This window comes from Trachurus trachurus (genome assembly GCF_905171665.1).
Source record: "Trachurus trachurus genome assembly, chromosome: 23".
NCBI classification, from domain to species: domain Eukaryota; kingdom Metazoa; phylum Chordata; class Actinopteri; order Carangiformes; family Carangidae; genus Trachurus; species Trachurus trachurus.
Window position 1 is genome coordinate 1,854,460 of NC_139912.1, and position 24,271 is coordinate 1,878,730.

General features: G+C 42.1%; 1 protein-coding gene across 1 annotated transcript in view; it reads left to right on the forward strand.

Moving 5' to 3' along the window:
• phf21b (PHD finger protein 21B) overlaps positions 1–24,271 on the forward strand; it is a gene marked incomplete at both ends in the record, with an annotated part of 88,363 nt that overhangs the window by 42,385 nt on the left and 21,707 nt on the right. Inside the window, one exon of the mRNA XM_083999341.1 lies at positions 5,649–5,693. Coding sequence (XP_083855467.1) covers positions 5,649–5,693 — 45 coding nt within the window. The remainder of the gene's footprint in view (positions 1–5,648; positions 5,694–24,271) is intronic.

The following is a 24,271-nucleotide window of genomic DNA, read 5'->3' on the forward strand; positions in this document are numbered from 1 at the left end:
GAGGAGGAGGAAGGAGGAAGAGGAGGAGAGAGGGAGAGGAGGAGGAGAGAGGGAGAGAGGAGGAAGAAGAGAGAGGAAGAGGAGGAGGAGGAAGGAGGAGGAAGAGGAGGAAGAGAGAGGAAGAAGAGGAGTAGAGGAGGGAGGAGGAGGAGGAGAGAGGGAGAAAGGAGGAAGAGAGGAGGAGGAGGAGGAGAGAGGAGGAAGAAGAGGAGGAGGAGAGAGGGAGAAAGGAGGAAGAGAGGAGGAGGAGGAGGAGAGAGGAGGAAGAAGAGGGGGAGGAGAGAGGGAGAAAGGAGGAAGAGAGGAGGAGGAGAGAGGGAGAGGAAGAAGAGGAGTAGGAGGAGAGGAGGAAGAAGAAGAGGAGGAGAGAGAAGGAGGAGGAGAGAGGAGGAAGAAGAGGAGAGAGAAGGAGGAAGAGAGAGGAAGAAGAGGAGGAAGAAAAGGAGGAGGAGGAAGAGAGAGAGGAAGAAGAGAAGGAGGAGAGAGAAGGAGAAGAGGAGGAGGAGGAGAGAGGGAGAAAGGAGAAGGAGAGAGAAGGAGGAAGAGAGGAGGAGGAGGAAGAGTGTTTCCTCCTGTCACCACGGCGACGTCCAGCTCGGTGTCCTGAGGCGTCGTCACTAAACGGACGATTAACCCAGTTCTGCTGCCTGCAGGCCACCGTACATCACTGTGTGTGTGTGTGTGTGTGTGTGTGTGTGTGTGTGTGTGTGTGTGTGTGTGTGTGTGTGTGTGCGACAACAACAACCGTTTTCTTAAATGAAGGCCAGTTTCCGTAGCAACATGCCAAATATAACGGCGGGGCCGGCCGGCGCTCCTCTCTCTCTCTCTGACGGTATTCACTCTGTTCCAACATGAAGTCAAACGATGCTAATGGTGCTGAGGCTGCACACACACACACACACACACACACACACACACACACACACACACACACACACACACACACACACACACACACACACACACACACACACACACACACACACACACACACACACACACACACACACACACACACACTTACAGTCTTTCACCAGCGAACATGATGCAGGTTTATTTTCATCTGAGAGCAGTGAACGCATCAGGAAGACGAGCAGAGAGAGGCTGCTGTCTCATACTACTACTACTAATAACTAATAATAATAACTGATAATAAATAGGCTAATTATAATAATTTATTTATTTATTACCTGTTTTCAGTTCAAACTTTATTGTATTGTTTTCTTTTAAGTTTCTTAAATGCTCGGAGAAGCACGCACAATAATTCCTCCTGTTGTGCCTGTACTGAGATTTACTTGTGCAATTGGCTGATCTATTCTATTCTATTCTATTCTATTCTATTCTATTCTATTCCAGTGGTTCCCAAACTTTTTTTTACATCAAGGAAGCCTAAACTGACACAAATTAGACCACGGACCCCCATTGGACAACATTTTTGATGCAAACACCAGAAATAGCTACACAAATGTTTGTTCAAATTAGGGCCACTGGCGCGAAATGTTGTAGAGAAATTTCTGGAAATTGGAAACTGGTACAATTTCTCCAAAAATGTTTTAACATTTCTAGAAAAAAGTGGTTAAAATTCTCAAAAAAGAAAAAATCTAGAAAAAATAAGTAAGTAAGATTTCTAAAAAAAAAAAAAAAAAGTTGAAATTTTTTCAAAAAAAAGTGGTACAATTTCGCTTAAACAACTCTAGAAAATAATTTATCAAAAAAAGTTTTAAAACAAATCTAGAAAAAGTGGTAAAAATTAGAAAAAAGTGGTAAGATTTCTATAAGAAAAACACAAGTTAAACATTTTCTAGTAAAAAAAGTGGTAACATTTCTCTAAAACAATTCTACTGTTGAATGTGTGTTGCCTTGTATCTCCACTTCCTGTGCCCGTCATTTCAAATTAAAAGCCCTCAGTCTGGACAGTTTAATGTGTAACTGTGACTTGATGCAGCGGCGACAAAAAGAAAACAACAACACACAGCATTTTATTATTGAGTTGAGTTGAGTTGAGTTTAATTTAGATGAGTTCAGTTCACGTTAGTTCAAGTTAGTTTAGTTTAGTTATTAGACATTTCTACTGTTTCAGAGTTTCCTTTTAAACTGACGGTTTCTTGGTGTAGTGACAGTAACGTGTGTGTGTGTGTGTGTGTGTGTGTGTGTGTGTGTGTGTGTGTGTGTGTGTGTGTGTGTGTGGATCTGATGGGATGTTTTCCTGCCGACTGTCGACTCTCAGTCTTTGTGGTTATTAGTCGTTCCTAGGGTTGCAAAGGGGTGGAAAATTTCCAGTAAATTTCCGATAAATTTCCAGAAACTTTCCATGGGAAGTTACCAAATTGGAAACTTTCCATGGGAATTATTGGGAATTTATGGGAATTAACTGGAAATTGGGGGTAATTTAAACAAACTGTATCATATCCAAACATGAATGTAAATATTTTGTTTTGTCATAAGCAGACATCCATGAAAATAATACAATTAAAAAACATGACATTTCAATAGATTTATTTGTGAGTAAAACTTTATCAAGTTTTAATTTTTGTATGAACAATCAATTTTTTTAACTGAACAACAAAACATGAATGTTGAGTAAAATGTTACCTTTAATTTCGTAAATTTCGGATTTATTCCCGTTAATTCCCATATATTCCCGTTAATTCCCATATATTCCCATTAATTCCCATATATTCCCGTTAATTCCCATGGAAAGCTTCCAACTTGCAACCCTAGTCGTTCAGCGCTGTGCTCTGATTGGTCGGCTGCTGCGTGGCGTCTTCACTAACAGAAGATTTGACCTTTTCCTCACGTTGTCGTCGTCTTCTTCTTGGTGTCAGTTTAATGTCGGTGAAGCAGCGAGCGGTTAAAACTGCTTCTGTCTCTGTTTCTGTTTCTGTTTCTGTTGAGTTAAAGAAATTCTCTGTCAGACGAGTAAAAAAAGAAGCGAAGCAGCGGAGTCAGACTGAGACTGAGTCAGACGGTTTGTGTGGAACAAGATGTACTGGAACATCACAGGAAACCATCAAAGCCTCGAGGAATTACTCTGATTAGAAGAAAAACCCAACGACGTGGAGCACAAAGGCCTGAATGGAGCAGGAAGAAGAGAGTTTATGTAGAAGACAGTCACAGGTTCGATTCCAGCAGCTCCAAGTTTCAGTCCTGCAAAAAAAAGAAAAAGAAACAGTTACATAAAAGTCTCTAATCCAGCTCATTGGTCGAAGCTGAATCTGATTTTATTTAAAGGGATAGTTCAACATTTAGTCAGATTGGCCCATTGCCATAATCCCTATAGTCATAGCAGTAGGTTCGTTACCTTTAATTGTCGGTGCAAACTATTTTTAGAACGGCGGAGCAGAGCCGTGAGCTGCTCAGAGCTACGCTACGGAGGCTCATTATGGGATTTCTTGGTTTCCCTCATCAAACTCATCAAATACACAATCCAACAACTCCACAACGCTCTGGTGGACAAGTTGTGAGCTGCACATTCACCACGCTATGAGATAATAACACAACGTTACCACACAGAGTTGTTTTAGAGGGAAATTCATGCAAAACCACTGATGCGTGTTGCCTTCAGGGACAGTTTTTCATCAAGCAGTCTCTGTATTTACCTCTAAAACGGTTTATGGTGGGTTTTTTTTATAAATAGATAAGTCTGTAGTTGGGTAGAAGGAACAGCTGTCCTCCTCTTCCTCTCCTCCTCCTCTTCTTCTTCCTCTCTCCTCCTCTTTTTCTTCTTCCTATCTCCTCCTCCTCCTCTACAGGAATTCATTTGTTCCATAAACATCAGTTTTCTTAACGTCTTTACATCAGTTTTGTCTGAAGACGATAAAACACAACAATATTTAAGAAACGGACATAATTATATCTAATCTATCATATATATCTGTGTGTGTGTGTCTTTGTGTGTGTGTGTGTGTTCTGAACAGATGCTCTGGCTGTAAATATGGTGTGTGTGTGTGTGTGTGTGTGTGTATTTGTTTTCATTTAGTTGCATTCAGGGGAAATGGGAGAAAGCACAAACCAATCACCTGCTTCGATCTCCTGTATCTTCACTTTCACTGCTTCTACGTCTGACTCAGTTTTTACTTTAGTTGTTTTATTATAAAGAGTTTTAAACTTCACTAAATGATAATAATAATAGTTTAACTGCTCCACGTGGTTAAATGTGTGTGAGTGTGTAACAGTGAGTGTGTAACGGTGAGTGTGTAACATCAGTGGTTCATTCATGAATTATTCTCCAGTTGTAATGAGACGATTAATTCACATGAAGTGGAGACTGAGCTGCTGCTGTGAGACAGGAAGTCACTTAAAACACCAGCGCAGATCTACAAAATAAAAGCTTTTCTACCTGCTCATGTGGGATAAATCTGAACACAACGATTCCTCTGTCGCATGAGCTTTTATTTTGATAGTCAGACATTTCAGCGTGGACGGCGAGGACACGGTGAACTGTCCAACACGGCGTCGAGGCTGTAAAACGTTTGGAGTCGGTCGTGATGTGGAAACGATCGGAGCTGAGCTGCTGCTAAATTTCCCCAGTGTGAAAAGCAATGAATACAGAATGAATCCACCGCTATTTATCTATCTGCCTTACACACACACACGCACGCACGCACGCACGCACGCACGCGCACGCACGCACACACACACACACACACACACACACTGCTCTGATCTGGGTTCAGTTTTTCCTTCAAACAGCAGCAGATCTTCCTCCATCAGCTGCTACGGCGCCGCGGCAACTGGCCTCCTGAGGCCTCGAGGCCTCGACGCCGCGTGTTGGAGTGTAGGGAGAGGAGGAGGAAGAGGAGGAGGAGGAGGAGGAGGGGGATAGGGAGGAAGAGGGTGACGTGTAGAGCAGTGGTTCCCAAACTTTTTTTTTACATCAAGGACCCTAAAATTGACACAAATTAGACCACGAACCCCCATTGGACCAAACTTTGAAGCAAACACCAGAAATACACCAATTTTTGTTCAAATTAGGGCCAATGATGTGAAATATTGGAAATTATAAATGTTGTAGAATAAAGATTCTAGATAAAGTGGTAAAATTTCTATATAAAAAAGTAAAAAAATATTGATAATAAAAAGTGGTAAAAAATCTAAAAAAAACAAAACATTTCTAATCTAAAAAAAAGAGGTTAAAAAATTTTGAGAAAAAAGTGATAAAATTTCTCAAACAATTCTCGAAAGAAAAATCTCAAAAAAGTTTGAAAGAAAATTCTAGAAAAAGTTGTCAAATTTCTATATAAAAAATTTAAAAAAAAAAAAAAAAAAAAAAGAATAATAAAAAAGTGGTAAAAATTCTCAAATTTTTTTTTAGAGAAAAGTAAGATTTAAAAAAAAAAAAAAAAAAAATTAAGAATTTTCCAGAAAAAATGGTAAAATTTCCCTAAAACAATTCTAGAAACTTTTTTTTTTTTCCAAAAAAGTTTGAAAAAAAGTTCCACTCCTTCCTGCAGGCTCTTATTTTGAAATTCTTCCACCTGAGCTTTTATTTTTGCCTGGTAACAGAACAGAGTTTAACACCTGGGTCAGTCGTGCTTTTATTTTGAAGCTTTTGAAGCGTCGTTGTTGGTGTGTACGAACGAACTGATAAAACACAAACGTGTCCAGAAGTTTAACCTTTATGTCTCTTTGTGTGTTTGTCTCTTCAGAACCAGACGCTGTGTAAAGGACTCAATGAGCTGCAGAACGGACAGGTGAGTCCATCACAACGTTACCCACAATCCTCTGCTTCTTTCTGTTTGCTCTTTAATTTATCTGCTTTTTGGGGCTTTGATGGAATCGAACCTGTTTGGATCAGAGCTGTAGCTGATGGAGTTTTACCCAGAATCCTTTGTGTTGACGCAGCAGTTTGTTTGTCAGAGACGACGTCTGTTTGTCCTGTTGAGGTTTAAAAGAGACAGAGGCACTGAGTCCTTCATCTTCCTTCCTTCCTTCTTCCTCCTTCCTTATTCCTCCTTCCTCCCTCCTCCATCTTTCCTCCTTCCTCCTTCCTCCCTCGTCCTCCCTCCTTCCTTTTTCCTCCTCCCTCTTTCTTCCTTCCTCCTACTTCCTTCCTCTTTCCTCCTCCCTCCTCCCTCTTTCTTCCTTCCTCCTTCTTCCTTCCCCCTCCTTCCTCTTTCCTTTTTCCTCCTCCCTCTTCCTTCTTCCTTCCTCCCTCATCCTTCCTATTTCCTCCATAATCCTTCCTTTTTCCTCCTTCCTCTTTCCTCACCCCTCACCCTTCCTTCCTCCCTCTTTCCTCCCTCCTCCCTCCTCCCTCCTCCCTCCTCCTCCTCTCTCTCAGACAGAAACAGGAAGTGTGTGTGTGTGTGTGTGTGTGTGTGCAGGAATGTAAACGGTGTTTGATGTGAATGAGGAGGAACCAGCTGGAGATTCATCACATGTCAGTTTCATTTCTGAGTAGCGATTCATTACCACTGGACTCTTCCTCCCCTCCCCCCCCCCCCCCCCCCCCCCCCCTCCTCCTCCCCCCTCCTCACCCCCCTCTCCCCCCCCCCCCCCTCTCTCTCTGGTAAAACCTAATTAAAGTGAACTTTGCTCTGCGATGGCGACGGCGGCTTGCTGATCGCTGCAGCGGAGCACCGATCTGTGTAATTGAGGCTCAGTTTGTTTTACAGGTTTACTGAAGGAAACGGGAACATTTGCATTTTGGGGGTTTATTTTATTTTTTTCCCCTCAGCTGAGTTTTGCAGAACTCTCCTCTTCCTCGTTGTCATCGGCAACCGGTGTGATGACGTGTGTTTGTTCCTGCTGCTGTTGAACCAACGACCGTCACACACACGTACAGTGTAGGCTACAGTAGGGGTGTGAATCTTTAACTATCTCTTAGATTCTGATTCTGGGGGCTACGATTCGATTCCAAATGGATTTTCGATTCAAAACGATTTGATTCCTAATGATTTCTGCTTCAGTCTGTCGGTGTTGAAGGATCCTCATGATCTACTCCAGTCTGCTTTACAAGACAGAACGACTAAAGTGTCTTTTTTAAACATTTATTGAGTTTTAAACATGTATCCATGCTTAGATGGAATCGTTGAAACTGTTGCATAAAAGCAGTATCACATATTCTCGACTCAAACATGCACCCAGAAGTTTATTCACTTGAAGCAAGTCCAGAGTTGATATTCCTGTGTTTATGACACAAACGGGAGCTTCCCACTGCACCTGAACACACCGAGCATCAACTTGGGTCTCGACTCCGCCAGACTTTGAATCAGATCTAGTTTTACAAACATGTCGGCTTGTTGCTTGAAGTAAATAAACTTCTGGCTGCATGTTTGAGTCTCCATCTGACGCTGTCTGTGGCTTTGAGGGATGGAAACAGTCTAAGCAGCAGAACTTCAATCCGCTCCCATTCATCGCTGCCGTGGCGACGCGGGGACAGACACAACTACCGCAAAACAGGAGACATTAAACTGAAAACCTTCAGATTCCTTCTGTTAGACCTAAAATGTTAGGAACATACAGCCCCGAGTTAGCCTGACAAGCCAATTAAAATGTATGTCGTCATGGCGTTAAGCCGCCCAACGACTCTCTAAACAGATAGAGCGCTGTGATTGGTCAACACAAACGGTGTTGGAGACTCAAAAAGTTCCTATGGCTCGTTTCCAGACCCACCTACGGAGCAAAGAGATTTGCTGCCGCTAGGGTGCAGCTAGATTTCTATAGGCTATCAGATTCCTTCTTTTAGACCTAAAATGTTAGGAAAATACAGCCCCGAGGTGAATTTGCCCGGAATTGTCCTTTAATATTTCTATAAAGAAGAAGTTTTGAAGTTTTAGGTCAAAGCTGCAGAAACGAGTTCATCATCTGTTGATCAAACTGATCAGCTGATCAGTATCAACCCCCCCCCCCCCTCCCCCCCACGGCTTCATGATGAAATATTGACTCCTGGTATCGACTCCTCGGTCTCATTTAAAGTGATTCTGGACGAGATGTAACGATGGAGAAAAATGAGTGTGTGTGTGTGTGTGTGTGTGTGTGTGTGTGTGTGTGTTGAGCTGTCACAGACTCGTTAACAGCTCAGTAATTGGTCGAACGGTCGAGTCGTTGAGTTGAAGAGAGAAACTGGTTCAGTCCAACAAACAAACAAACAGAAGAACAAGGAGAAGAAGGAGGAGGAGGAGGAAGTGGGTCGAGCTGCCGCCGCCCACTAGAGATTACCCACAATCCCTCAGTGCAGCTCGCCGCCATGCACTCCCTCCTCCTCCTCCTCCTCCTCCTCTTCCTCCTCCTCCTCTTCCTCCTCAGCTCCTCTCATTCAGATTCACTCCGTCAATATTTGTTCACTGGCCTCAAACCAAACACACTGAGATTGAAAAGTCTCAGAGAGGAAGGAGAAGGAGAAAAAGAAAAAGAAAATGAAGAATAAAAAGAGAAATGAAGTAGAAGAAAAGAAGACTTCCTCATGATTAATGGAAAAAATAACTAAATAATTAATCAACTGTCCCAGGAAGTGACTTTTCCAACATAAATAATCAGATTCTTTGGCTCGTCAAAATAAAAGTCCTTCTTTTAGTTTCTGATTTGATTTCTCTGGTATTTTTATTTTATTTTATTCTACTTCATTAGTTTCTGTTTGTGTAAACTGTTGAGTTCGCTGCCTGAACTCGCATGTTTGTTTGATGAAGTACGCAGGACAAAATGTTCCAATTTTAGTCTATTTATTAAAACTAGTATAAAAAGAAGCAAACAAGAATAAAAAGGATGGTTTTAACAGATACGCTCCAACCTGCTCTTCTCTCTCTCTATCTCTGCACACTGTGTTACAGCACTTAGCACTAAAACATCACATCACACATGATTACTACTTCTATTCATTCTTTTAATCACCCAAGCATTCATTATCTAATTATCTATTAATAATACATTGTTCCTACAAAACTCAGACTGACCTCAGGACTCAGACAAACTGCAGACGGAGGAAGTTTCTTTGACTGTTTGAGTTTATAGAAAAAAGCTGTACCGTTCACCTCCATTGTGTTCACTGAGCAGCTCACACAACATTACTATTTCTGTGTGTGTGTTTTGTGTTGCTATGTGTTGTATTTATTCAGTTTGGGGGAATCACAGTGTCTAGAAAGCATCAGTGGCTCAGCTGACAGGGACAGCTAACGGTAGCTAAGCTAACGGTAGCTAAGCTAACAGCGGTAGCTAAGCTAACAGCAGCAGCTAAGTTAACGGCGGTAGCTAAGCTAACGGCGGTAGCTAAGCTAACGGCAGCAGCTAAGTTAACGGCGGTAGCTAAGCTAACAGCGGTAGCTAAGCTAACGGCGGTAGCTAAGCTAACGGCAGCAGCTAAGCTAACAGCAGGACGTCAGCTGTTAAAACCCTCCCGTTGTGGGACACGACATGAAACTACTCCAGTTAGCTCAGTCATGTTGGAACTCAGATATCCGCTGGAGAAAATATTTTTTCATGGAGCGTTTATTGAGTCACTGAGTTATTAAAGTTAAACAGGTAGCTAACCGTTAGCCCAGCTAATCTATGATAACCATGACTAATTACAAAAATGTGCTCACGTAAATAGTAATGTTTGTCCAATCATTGGTTTTATAAACTTTACAAACATCAGATTAGTCTAAACGGTGAAATAGTGACATGAAAAAGTAGAGATATAGCGAAACTCTCGTCCATCGCTATTGTTCTCATGCTGGTTTTCTACCAGGAAGTAGTTGTAAACAACAAGGAGATTCGTCCTATAGGGGTTATGGTGAGAGGAGGCTCTGACTAAATGTTGAACTGTCCCTTTAAGTTAATTATGTAAAACTAAAACACACTGTGATGAACAACAGAGAAACTTCCTGTTTAATGAGACGTCGGTGTCTCTCAGACCAGTGGACCCCCCCCCCCCCTGCAGCAGCAGCTCCTCCAGTGTGGGGATGTTTCCTCCGCCTCCAGCTCCGTCGCTGTCGACCCTTCACATCGTGATGAGGTGGGGGTTGGGCCGGGACAACAGCACACACAAAAAAAGAGAAAGAGCCCCTGCCTTTGTTAGTAGCCCCTCATATACCCCCCCCCCCCCCCCCCCCCCCTCCCCCTCCTCCCCCCGTCCCCCTGGGTGGCTGCAGGAAGTTCTCAAATGTCTGAGGAGAAGCAGCAGATGCTCCGTCACCATCAGACACGACTCTGCTTCATCAGCACAGACACGGTAGAATAAAACTCTGATTGTTATAGTTTTATTTATACACAAAGAATATCTCAAGGTGCTTTAAACAAAGCATCAAACAATTAGAAACAATATTTATAAAAGAAAAACCATCAAAAGGTGATAAGACACAGTGATAAACAATGAAACAAAAGCAGAGCTGAGTCAGTGCAAGGACATTTTTCATCCACTTGTGCATTATTATGCAACCAGTAAATTATCTCAAGGAAATTTAAATCGAATGCAACTGGACTTCTTGGTTATTTGGTTTCCTAGACAAATAACCAAGTTCAGTTGCATTTGATTTATTTTCATTTCCTTGAGATAATTATATTCACAGGCTTAAAAACCAGTAAATTTGCTTCTTTTTTTCTTATTAAACACTGATGAAATGAGGAAACGACGACTCAAAGAATCTGGACTCAGTCGTCACAGGTGTCAGGTCGATGTGTGTGAGGATCATGAATGAAAAGGAAACGTGAATATTTGCTCTGTGAGTCGATTTACAGCGTTCGCTCCCTAAACTTTCAGCTTGAGCTCCTGATATTTTAAATTAGTGGCTGGAAAACGGTTGAAAATGAGAAAGAGTAAAGTAAAGTAAAGTAACATGTCCTGGAAAAGCTGCAGTTGTCCTAGAAAATTATAGCTACCAGAGCTCTATTTGCTGTTTTCAGACCTGACTAAGGATTTATTTTCTAAAAAAAGTTCCTACTGAGAAAACTAGAGACTTTGTTTGTGTTGTTCTGTGATAAATTCGTAGGAATTTCTAAGTATGTAACTGTAAGAGATTATTGCATAACTCAGAGCCACAGACTGCATCTTTAAACCAGACTCCTGGGGCTGAGAGAGGAATTGAATTGAATTGAATCAATTTTTATTTTCGAACATGTAGTATATAAAAAAAAAAAGTAACTATTTGTACATACAAAAGAAAGAAAAAAAGAAAAGAAAAATAAAGCCAAGACAGAACAAAACACCACACACTGTTCGAAAAAGGAGTGGGAAGAAGTACAAAACTTTTTTATTATTTCCCACCCCTTTTTAACTATTCTTCAGTTCGTAACTACACAGATATCCTTATAACTACATAATACACCTATATAATTATATACCATATATACACTTCGTAAATATCTATATAAATATATGATTACAAAATAGAAATATACTACATATCCTTAAAAATATAAACTATCCCCATATATTAGTTACAATATAACAATCAACACTATTCTATTTATAGATTTATAGATTTCTCCCTCATCATCCTCCGTTAACATACTTCCTCTTCCATATACTTGTTTAAAAAATATGTTTTTGTACCTTTTTTAAACAGATTTACAGTATATTTGCACTTTGTTTTATTTCTGTCTCCAGACTGTTCCACATTGTCATCCCGCAGCTCGATACGCACAACAAGCTTTTCATACAGGAAGAAACATAGAAACAAAAATGTACAAAATAAGGTACAACTGTCCAAAAGAAAAGAAAAGAAGACTTCACTTCTCTAAAGCCTGAACGGGACAGAGGATGTAGAATAATAACATGAGAAAGTCCTGTAAAATGTAAAATGATTTCCTGGTGTCTGGTTGTTGAACTGCACCCCCTGCCCCCCCTCCATTTGGATATTTGTGCATCCGAGAGCCGGTTCTTTGTGGCTGCATCTGTCTGCCTCTATTGTTTGCAGAGGTCCATCTGCTGTCCTTCATCCCCCCTCCTCCTCCTCCTCCTCCTCCTCCTCCTCCTCTCCTCTCCTCTAGGCAGCTATAACACCCCCCCCCCCCCCCACAGCTCTTTAGCTCCTCCCCCCTCTGGGTGAGAGCCAGCTGCCCCCCCTCCTCCCCTCTGCTCAGGCCTTCATTCATTTTCATTCATTCAGTCCAGCTCAGCTCAGACCTTTAACTGGACCGGGACGTCGTCGTCGTGCTGCAGCGGTGAGTTCAACACAAGGTTCAGATCATTAAATATGTAAATATGTAAATGAGAAGCAGGAAGTTAAATCACAGCGGATACTTTTTTTCTTTTATAAATAATGATGATAATAATATGAATAATAATTCTTGCTCTTTTTTAGTTCCTAAACTGAGAGGATTCTGTTTTTACTTGGTTTTTCATTTGGTTGGAAATGAAAAGATTTAATTTTTGGACTAAAAACAGAACAAAACTAAACAAACTCTTCACAGAAACAGTTTCTGTTCTGAGTTTTTTTTTTTTTTTTTTGGCGTTTTAAAAACCAAAACAACTCAGACAAAGTAACTCACAGATGAAACGGTGAATATTAGTTGGCTGCTTTGTGTTGAACCCCCCGTCCCCTCCCCTCCTCTCCCCTCCCCCTCCCCCTCTGTAGTCATTATTATAAACAGCACATGATGCTGCTGCTGCTGCTGCTGCTGTTTGAGTTTACAGCTTCAGGTTTTTATTTCCTCCTGTCGACTCGTCGTCTTGATGAAATCTGATGAAGCTGGAACACGTGCAAACAGCCGCGGCTTAGATTTACTCCTCTGATCAATAATTCAAAATGACAACACAGAGTATTGATCAGAGAGCAGCAGCAGCAGCAGAGGAACATCTTCACTTCACTTCACTTCACTTCACTTCACATCAGGTTGTGTTGGACATTTTTACATGTGAGACGTCTCACCTTTCTGAGCAGCTTTGACTCTTATGATGCAACGTTGCACCACGGGAAGTTATAAACACAACTGGACTTTTATTTTGAAGTTGTGTGATTATTGATCTTTTCCACCAGTCAGAGATGATTAAAGTAAATGAAACCACAGCAAGTTAACACATCAAAATATAAATAAGTAACGATTAATAAATAACGGAGGTAGAATCTGAGCTGCATCGTTTATAAAAATCACTTTGTCGTCACAGTTCAAACATTAAAATGACATTTAATATATTTAATCTTTATTTATAATAAACTTTGAAATAAATGTTCATTAAAGCTCTGATCTGAACAAACAGTAGAGTGAGAACACAATTATATATAATTATTAATTAAAACATTTTCCACTTTCCCACTAATAATACTCATTATTATTATTAATTAACATGTTCCTGTTCCTGGACAAAATGTTACAGGGGAAGTTTTCAAACAGAACAGAAAAACCAGAAAACAGTTAATTAGCAGTTTTAATAGTTTCAGCTCTGTTCAGTAGAGACAGTGTGTCAGACAGACGTTGTGCTGAAGTTTAAAGTTGTTGTTGTTGCTGAATCAGTTTGTGTCCGTTTGCTGCGGCAGTGTGTGTTTGTTTATTTTATTTTATTTTATCAACGATGTTTTAGAAACCAAGACGCTCCACTACGAGTCAGTTTCCTGTCTCTGTGTCCCGTGGGTTTCTCCATGGCTCCGCCCCCTTTAGGATACCGACAGACTTTGACTCCGCCCCTTTTAGGAGACTAGCAGACCGTGACTCCGCCCCCTTTAGGAGACCAGCAGAGTGAATATCTAATATATTGAATATCTTGACAGTCAGATCCAAATATCCGTGGTTCCTGTTGTTGTTTCCTTTCTGCGAGGGGAAAACTGCCGGGGGGCTCGTTCCAGCCAATGAGAGGCTGATCGCAGCAGTGAACTTCCCTCAGCTCAGACTATATTACATATGACTGTTAGCTGTGAACATATTTAAAGGTATAGTCTGTAGGAATTCCCCCCCATCTAGCGGTGCGGTTGCATATCTGAACGTATTCTTGATGTTGCATTCACGTGAAATGGGGCAGACGTCAGACAGACAACAGACGCTGCATGTACCAGGATAAACAAGCGTCTATGTAAACGAGCCCACAGCTCCGCTAAGTTTCTATGGTTACCTACGGTCACGCTGCCACTCAACGTAAAAAAAGGCGATGCAACATGGCCGCCTCGGTTCGGTGCGTCGCCCACTTATGTATTTGTAACGACTTGTAACAACTCATTCTAAGGAACCAGAAAGCTTTACTTTGTAGCAGCTGTGATTCACCTTCAGTCAAATACGTATTATGAAAGACAGGTTTGATTTTTGCTAAAAAAAGCCAAATAAGTTACACACTGGAGCTTTAATGTTATGATAATAAACTATAAGTAGCTCACTTTCCTTTACCGAAGAGGAAGAGCGGTAACTCTCCCTGGTCTCTCAGCAGATGTCTGTAATCCGGACTAATCCAACATGTTGAATAGTTGTTGTCTCTGCAGTGAGTGCAGGGCGCCGACCCCCGACACCGTAGCTGGGACCCCCCCCACAGCCCCCCCAGGACCTGGTCTAGTGCTCTTAGCTCCCGTCGCTGCCAAGTGGAGGCTGAATTAATAACGTGTCTGAATCTGTGGCCATATGTGAGGCTATTTATGATGGAGGAGGAGTAGAGGGGGGGTTGAGGGGGGGTCAAACATCCCATCATCACCTTCATCTGAAGAGACGCTTTCAGTATAAAGGTCTCACACTGATTCACGAGCGTCTACTCTGCACAGTCCCGTCTCCTCTGACTCTCCTCTGATTGGACTTTTTAACGTTCAACAACGCCCTTAATTAATCTTCCCGTTGTCATGACGACCACATGGATATAATAAACTTCTTTTCTTCTTTTTTTTATAGCTGTTGTAGCATTTATGACCTTCAGTATAAAAATCACAGTTTTAGCTGATAAATCACTCTGGTAAATGACTCGTTTGTCTCCTCAAAGTCCAAATCAGCCTCTTAAATAACTTTAACTCTCTCAATATATCAATATAGAGAAGAACTCATCTAATACACAATCCAACAACTCCACAACACTCTGGTGGACAAGTTGTGAGCTGCACATTCACCACGCTATGAGATAATAACACAACGTTACCACACAGAGTTGTTTGAGAGGGAAATTCATGCAAAACCGCTGATGCGTGTTGCCTTCAGGGACAGTTTTTCATCAACAGTCTCTGTATTTCCCTCTAAAACAACTCTGTGTGGTAACGTTGTGTTATTATCTCATAGCGTGGTGAATGTGCAGCTCACAACTTGTCCACCAGAGCGTTGTGGAGTTGTTGGATTGTGTATTTGATGAGTTTGATGAGTTTGAAACCAAGAAATCCCATAATGAGCCTCCGTAGTGTAGCTCTGAGCAGCTCACGGCTCTGCTCTGCCGTTCTAAAAATAGCTTGCACCGACAATTAAAGGTAACAAACCTACTGCTATGACTATAGGGATTATGGTGATGGGCCAATTTGACAAAAATGTTGAACTATCCCTTTTAGATACACATGGAGCAGAGTTTCTTTGAACTCGTGCCGGGTCGTGATCGATGATTGGTCGGGGTCGTACTTAGACACGACAAGAATTGCGATCGTTTAAACAGACATGGAGACACTGTGCTTTTATTTTGAAGGACTGAATGATAATGAGACGTGTTATCAGATGTTTAAAGCTGCAGTAGTTTGAGGAAACTGAAGAGTTCTGGTTCTGGTTCTGGATCGGTCGTAGCTGGTGGATGTTTGATAAGTAAACAGTCTTCTGTTACTAAACTCTTTTTAGCTTTTTATTTATTTATTTTTGTAAAAACTTTTCGGGCCTTTTCAGCACAAACGTCTGAACGCATCATCACCAGGACTGTGAAGCTGCTGCTGTTTGTTTCCCCGGTGACTCGGTCTTCTTGTCTCGGTCTCTGTGGGTCCGCGGGGTCGCCTGGTGGATTCACTCAGTCTGTCACCGGCTGACAGAACCGGTTTGGTGCAGACTGAAGATGGCGGCGGTGGCGGTGACGTCTCCATGGTGACGTCAGCCAGCCTCCATTTGCAGAAAACTGAGCAGATTCCATCATCACACTAACACATTTATAAGTATTTCTAGAAACATCTGTGTTGTTGTGTTGTGACAGATCTCCGGTTGTCTGACGGTCAGTGAATGCACCCTTTATAGTGTTTGATTATCTATAAATCGTTTATGTATAACTCTGTAGTGATCGATTGAAGTCCAAAAGCATTTATGGAAACTGTTTCATCTAATGAACAGGTCTCAAAGTCTTTTATTTTGAAGGGCTGATCCATGAGAAGCTCTAAAACAGAGCAGATTTCAGAATAAAACACTCAGAGAAACCAAATCCTGCAAGTTGTTGGTGGATTGATGGTGGGTCCAGGTGGTGGTGAGGGGGCGGGGCTTAGTTGTGACATCACAAAGTGACAGGAAGTCCTGACGGCTGGTTTTAAGGCTCAGTTTCTGAATACAGGCTGTGTGCATTTCTCTGTGGACTGAGGCTTTGATACTTTCACAGTATTAATATAGAACCTAGAGCTGCTTTATAATCACACTACACATGGACATCTACCTTTATACTGTATGGAGCTTTAACACAAACATCTACCTTTATACTGTATGGAGCTTTAACACAAACATCTACCTTTATACTGTATGGAGCTTTAACACAAACATCTACCTTTATACTGTATGGAGCTTTAACACAAACATCTACCTTTATACTGTATGGAGCTTTAACACAAACATCTACCTTTATACTGTATGGAGCTTTAACACAAACATCTACCTTTATACTGTATGGAGCTTTAATACAAACATCTACCTTTATACTGTATGGAGCTTTAACACAAACATCTACCTTTATACCTTATGGAGCTTTAATACAAACTCTAACAGCGTGTTAATGAGGATTATGTGTCATAATGTGACATCATCAGTCTCTAATCTTTAGTGTTTCTCTGCGACTCGGAGCAGCAGACGTTTAATCAGCAGCTTCAGCGTCGTCTTCTCTCTCCTATTATGTGCGATTAGCAGCTGAGTGGAGATTTCTCTTCGCCTCTTCACTTCTAATATAGAGCTTGACCTTTTCTCCGCTCTGTGATTGTAGCCGCCGCCGCTGCTGGTCGCTGGTCGCCGGTCAGTATTCAGCTCCGTGGCCGTCGGCTCGGTAAATAAACGTCTTCATTACAGCGACGCTCTGTGATGTTTCACTGCAGAGGAGAGTCACAGACGTCACAGGTCAGAGGTCGACTGAACTAAACTTCAGTGACTGAGTCGACCTGCTGCAGGTTAGCAGACCGTTAACCGCTAATATACTCCTGTATGGAAGCTTTATACTGCCTCGAACAGAGAAAAATACAGAATGAAACAGAGGGAGGATGGAAATAAGATTTTAGAATAATAAATCTAATGTATTAGGGCCACACTGAGAATTTCTTTTCACAGACTTTGAGAGTAAAGTCATAGTTTTACGAGAATAAAGTCGTAAATTGATGAAAAAAAACTGGTAATGGTACCAGTAAGTGGATATGGTGCTGTTCTGGTTCTTTCTGTGGATCAGATGCATTTCCTTTCATATTCTTGTCGAAGTCCTGTGGTGCTGATGAGCCAAAAGATGAAAAATCTCCTTGTTTTTGAAACCTTCACTGAAGAACAACTTCACAAAACGCTCCACAGCCTCATTTTTACAACTTTCCTCCTCTAAAACAACAGGTTAAAAATATTATTACTTTATTCTCGTGACATTATGACTTTATTCATGTAAAACTCATGACTTTTTTTCTTGTAAAACTATTCCCCGAAGTCCGTCTCAATGTGGCCCTAATACTCTGTCGTATAACATAATGCTCATTTTGAGTTTAAAAATGAATTGAAAGTCTTAATTTTGACCAGTTTTTTCTGTCAGTTTGGTGGACTACATTACCCATGAGCCATTGCTGCTGTTGCCATGATAGATTATAATTGTTTTTCCTCACTGACGGATGAGGAGTTGATTCTGATGTGATGCCTTCAGGTGTTTTGAGAAAAGAAAAACTCAAACTTGACTCTGTTTTGTGCGTTTTATTGGTTGAAAAGTGATGATATTATGAAATTATCTGTTCAAACCCAGAAAACTTTATTGATCTCTGCAGGGAAACAGTTTTGTTACAGTTTGTCAAAGAAACAAGAGAAACGGGTGAAAAAGGGAAGTGACCAGTAGATCTGATGAGGGAAGAAGCTTGTGTTGTGTTCAGGGTCAGAGCGCTGTGTAGGAAAAGTGAACGCTACAACTTTTTTTCATTTCCAGACCGATTTTTCCAAAAAAAGTCAGACAGGAAATGTAAATTCCCCTTCAGTATAAAAGCGTAGGCTGATGGGAAGTGATAGGAAGCCGTGGTGATGAAGTGAGGTTTTCTGAGGAGGATCTTCGTGTTGTTTTCATTTACATCGTTGCTCTCCCGCTGTGATCGAGTGACAAGTCTCTATAGCAACATGTCAGAGCAGAGCTGTGAGGATGATGATGATGATGATGAAGATGCTGTAAACTCTCAGCGGGCTTCAGCTCAGACACGCTTCTGTTTCTGTTTCTGTTTGTGTTTTGGTGCTCGTTGTGTGAAACGTCTTCTGGGCTGAAAAATTAATTGCGCTGATAAAACAAAGAGAAGAAGTTTGAAGCCGGAGGAGCGCTGTGATTTCCTGCGTTTCCTCAGAACAGGAATCAAAGCACCTGAAGGCAGCATGAGGCCCGAGGAGCAGAGTGATTAGAGCCGGAGCTATCGATCCACTGGAGAAGCATCCTCACTAATTCTGTGTGTAATTAAAGTTTCTGTGTCTGTGGGTTTATTTACCGAGTCTTTATCTCAGCGGACGTGAAGCTGCTGTCGACTCCTCTGATTGGTTCAGAACCCGGTGACTCACACAGGAAGTCTGTTGTCGTTACTGGAGAGTTGGAGAGCTACTTACACTGAAACGTGACACGATTTTCACAATAAAAGCCTCCCCGGTGGCGGTGATATGGCAAAATAAAGATATGACTTTCAAAATAATGGCGAAGTAAAGAAAGTTTCATTTTCATTTTCTCAAATGAAACTCATCTTATATTATATATAATATTTCAGTTCAACTTCCTCTGACAAAACACTTCCTTTAAACTTCAAATGAACAAATTAACCCTCCTGTCGTCCTTCTGTTTCCTTCCTTCTTCCCGTCCTTTCTCCCTTCCTTCTTTCCACAATCCTTCCTTCCTTCCTTCCTTCCTTCCTTCCTTCCTTCCTTCCTTCCTTCCTTCCTTCCTTCCTTCCTTCCTTCCTTCCTTCCTTCCTTCCTTCCTTCCTTCCTTCCTTCCTTCCTTCCTTCCCTTTGTCCTTACCTCTTCTCCCTTCCTCTTTTGATCCATTTGACCTGATCTGTTCCCTATCCATCCATCTTTCTTTCCTTTTCTTCCCTCTTCCCTTCCTTCTTTCCCTTCTTCCTTCCTTGAACAAATCTGTTCCCTCCCTCCATCTTTCTTTCCTTCCCTTTTCCCTTCCTTCTTTCCACAATCCTTTTTCCCTTCCTTCCTTCCTTCCTTCCTTGAACAAATCTGTTCCCTCCCTCCATCTTTCTTTCCTTCCTTCCCCTCATTACTTCTTCCTTCTTTTTTGACCCAATCTGTTCCCTCCCTCCATCTATCTTTCCTTCCCTTTTCCCTTCCTTCTTTCCTCCCATCGTTCCCTTCGTCCTTCCTTCCTTCCTTCTATCCCTTAATCCTTCCTTCCTTGACCCGAAGTGAAACCACATTGATCTTAAACATATAAAATGTTTTCTGTTTTATTTAAACGCTCCATCCAGTAATAACCAGAGTGAAGAGTGAAACACACACAGAGTTTTTCAGAGAATCAGTTTGTAGTTAAACATCTGTAAAAATGCTTAATTACTCGTCGTCAGCGTCCTCATCGATCCACCGACCGATCAATACATTGACTGATAGTTTGAGTGCACGTTTCCTGCTGCTGCTGCTGCTTCGATTCACATTCCACTGAACATGGAGGAGGAGGAGGAGGAGGAGGAGGAGGAGGAGGAGGAGGAGGAGGAGGAGGAGGAGGAGGAGGAGGCGGCCTGAGGCGTGTTTGATTTGCATTTAAATGGATTTACTGTGGGCCGTCGGTGTGACGGGTGGAGACTGACTGACTGACCGAGCGACAGCGTCATGTGATGATGAGAGCGAGGGAGGAAACGAGCAGCGGTCACAGTTGTTGTTTGGCTGCGTAATGAAGGTTTTAATGGGATTGTTATCGGCTCAGTTTAATATGGAGACCGACGCTCCGGAGAGGCCGAGGCCTAGGCCGAGCTGAGCCGAGCAGCCAATCACAGCGCTGACGTGACGTCTGTGAGCAAATTAAACACAGGTGGAATAATAATAATAAAGTGTTGATTCATGTTAATACGAACGATCAGAGGAGAGAAAGTGACATAACGACGGACGGACGGAGAGTTGTTTGAACTTACAGAGTCAGTCAACCCTGAACTCCCTCATGGCTTTCATCACTTTGGGATTTTGGTAAAATACCTCAGATCAGGTCTGTGATTAAAGGAATAGTTCAACAAAAAAATGAAATTCAGTCATTAGTGACTCCCCCTCATGCTGATGAATACTCCGGAGTAGTTTTTTATTCCTCAAAGTGCATCTGGTTTCTAGTCCAACCAAAACTTTATATGAGAGTAATAGGACCTGACACAAAAACGTCCATAAAACTACACAACAACCATTTAATATTCCTCCACACTGCTCGTCCACTGCAATCCAAGTGTCCTGAAGGGAGATAGTCCAGAGTTTACTGGAAACTACCTCATTTAGGACATTTTTACAGCCTCAACAGTCCAAACTCTGGACTATCTCCCTTCAGGACACTTGGATTGCAGTGGACGAGCAGTGTGGAGGAATATTAAATGGTTGTTGTGTAGTTTTATAGATGTTTTTGTGTCGGGCCCTATTATTACTCTCATATAAAGTTTTGGTTGGACTAGGAACCGGCCTCCCGGGTCTCCAGATGAACTTTGAGGAATAAAAAACTACTCCAGAGTATTCATCATCATGAGGGGGAGTCACTGATGACTGATGAATTTCATTTTTTGGTGAACTATTCCTTTAACAAGAGCTTCAGAGAGTTCCAGGTTTAGTTGTAGGGCATAAACCAGGTCAGTAAATACCCTGCTGGTGGATGTTGAAGCTTTGGGGTGGGGGGGCCCCGAGCCAAACCATGGGCCCGGGGCCAGACTCAGTCCTGTGTGGCCCTGCTGATAAGCTGCATCACTGCCAGGGGAGGGGGGGAGGAGGAGGAGGAGGAGGAGGAGGAGGAGAGGGGAGGAGGAGAGGAGGAGGAGGAGGAGGAAGAGGAGGGGGGAAGAGGGGGGGGGGGGGGTTCTGGGCTCAGATCTTGGTCCAGGTCCAGTTCAGTGGTTCTGGTTTAAACTCAGGAAGAGACGGAACGAAGAACGACTTCCTGATCCGACACAAGACGACAAAGTCACATGATGCAGAGAGGAGGAGGAGGAGGAGGAGGAGGAGGAGGAAGAAAAAAATGGAAGAAGAGGAGGAGGAAGAGGGAGAAGAAGAAAAAGAGGAGGAGGGAATAGGGGGAGGAGAGGAAGAAGAAGAAAAAATGGAAGAAGAGGAGCAGGAAAAGTAGGAGGAAGAGGGAGAAGAAGAGGAGGGAAGATGGGGAGGAGAGGAAGAGGAGGAGGAAAAAAGTTGGAATAAGAGGAGAGGAACAGGGGGAAGAACAAAAGATGGAAGAAGAGGAGGAGGAGGGACGAGGAAGAGGAGGATGAAGATAAGGAAGAGGAGGAGGAGGAGCAGGAAGAAGAATAAAAGATGGAAGAAGAGGAGGAGAGTTCTCCTTCTTGACCTTGAGTGAATGAGTGTTTACTGTTCTGGAGCTTTCAGTCGGCTGCCACAGTCTTCTTCTTCTTCTTCTTCTTCTTCTTCTTCTTCTTCTTCTTCTTCAACAGATGGACTTGAATCATAAATGTTCAAATCTCCTCAAACAAGAAGAAACGACCTTGAAGTGTTTCCACGGTGATGAAGACACTGTAGGACGAGAGAAAGCTCCTTCGCTCTGCTGCTAAATGGAGCTTCTGTTTGGTTTGAGTTGATGTTCACCTGTGTTAATGGAGGAGGAGGAGGAGGAGGAAGAGCAGGAGGAGGAGGAAGAGCTGTGCATTGTTTCACTAACAGAGTGGAGGCAGTGAGTTGGTGTTCTTCTTCTGTGGTGGAGCTCCTCGCCACCGCTCCGGAGTGAAGGGCCCGGCTGGTGAATGGAGTGTAAACAACAATGGGAACGTCTGGCAGCTGCTGTGATGAGAATCTCAACAGCTCCTAACGGCGTCCAGCCGCCTCCTTATCTCCAAGCAGCACTATCAAAACACATCCCATAATGAGCACCGATAATCCTCTCGCAGCTCGCCGCCGTAAACAGTCAAACAGTCGGCTGAGTGACCTTAACCGACTCCATTAAACCTGCCGGTGGAGTGGAGCGAGATGGTGAGTTCACTGACACCGGGAGAGTTTAACAACATCTGGACAGATGTTACACTGAAGCACTGGAGGACTTTTATTGTGAAAGGAGCTGACGTTAAAAACAGAAACGTACAGAAAACAACAGAATTTGTTTTAAAGTTTCTGTAAAATGTCAAATATGGAAAAAATTCTGAAAGTAAAATTAAAGGAAGCGAAGCATCAGAAGTGGAATCAAACTGAAGCACTGGAGGACTTTTATTGTGAAAGGAGCTGACGTTAAGAACAGCAGCAGTGGAAATGTTCAATCCAATCCATTTTATTTATAAAGCACGATTTTAAATGAACCCAAAGGTTTCCAAAGTGCTGTACAGTAAAATAAAACACAATAAAAAGATAAAATACTAAAGATAAAAAAACATAATCAATAAATAGACTGTCCAATGTTGTGAGTTATGGATACGAAACAACAGAATCTGTTTTAAAGTTTCTATAAAACGTCAAATATGGAAAAAGATGTGTTTTATTCTGAAAGTAAAACGGAAAGAACAGGAAGTGGAATCAAAACGAAGCACTGGAGGACTTTTATTGTGAAAGGAGCTGACGTTAAAAACAGAAATGTACAGAAAACAACAGAATCTGTTTTTAAGTTTCTACAAAACATGAAATGTGGAAATAGATGTATTTTATTCTGAAAGTAAAACTAAAGGAAGTGAAGCCAGGTGAGCGACTTGAAACAGGAAGTGGAATCAAACTGAAGCACTGGAGGACTTTTATTATGAAAGGAGCTGATGTTAAAAACAGAAACGTACAGAAAACAACAGAATCTGTTTTAAAGTTTCTACAAAACATGAAATATAGAAAAATATGTGTTTTATTCTGAAAGGAAGTGAGGCGCCGAAGCACTGGAGGACTTTTATTGTGAAAGGAGCCGAAGTGATCTGAAATTAAATGTTGTTGTGGACAGAAAACAACACAATCTGTTCAAATCCTATGAAGGCAAAGTTTTTGTTTTCACTTTTTAAAGGTGAAATATGGAAAAAGACGTTGTTTATTCTCCAAGTAAAACTAAAGGAAGTGAAGGAAACAGGAAGTGACATTTAAACACATTTTATTCAGCTGTAAAAACTTTTTATCGGGCAGTTTTTCATTTTTCATCCACATCCGTTCATCTCGTCTCAGCTGGAGTCGTAGCACCGGACGTTTTAATGTTAGATGAGGACGCTGCAGTGTGTGTGTGTGTGTGTGTGTGTGTGTGTGTTAACCTCTGGAAAGCAGCCTGGACCCTCGTCCTCGTCCAATCAGCTGCTCGTTCTCATGGGAACGGCCTCAAACTTTCAGTCAGTGAACACAGCAGTGACCTGTGTGTGTGTGTGTGTGTGTGTGTGTGTGTGTGTGTGTGTGTGTGTGTGTGTGTGTGTCCCTCCCTCTGCTCTGCTCTGAGCCGAAGAGAAAACATTTATCGTATCCTACAGTTTTTATCCAATGAGGAGAGAGAACGGCATGCAGGGCTGTGTGTGCAGCCAAGGAACGCCGTGAATGTGGTAACGTAGCGACGAGGACTGTTATGGTGCGTTCAAGGAAACTCGTATTTTTCCGACCGTGAAGTGGTACCAGTTCGATCTGGTACGAGTTCACCGGTCGGAAGTTACGAGTGGCCGTTATAGTGACTTTCACCGGTAAAACAGGTCGGAAAAACACGAGTGGGTTGCCTGAAACGCTACAAAGTCGTAAGTTGTGACTTGAAGCTGTAATTTACGATTTCAAAAGCCTGCCTGGAACGCAGCATTAGCGAAAACGACCGGACCACTCACTTCTGCTTTAAATATTGTGCAATGTGCATTTGTTCGCCTTTTTTTACATACAGAGAGTCCAGGTTTTGAAAAGGGTTTAAGTTCACTTTATAATGGAGTATGTTAATTTATAGGCTCCTACAGTATT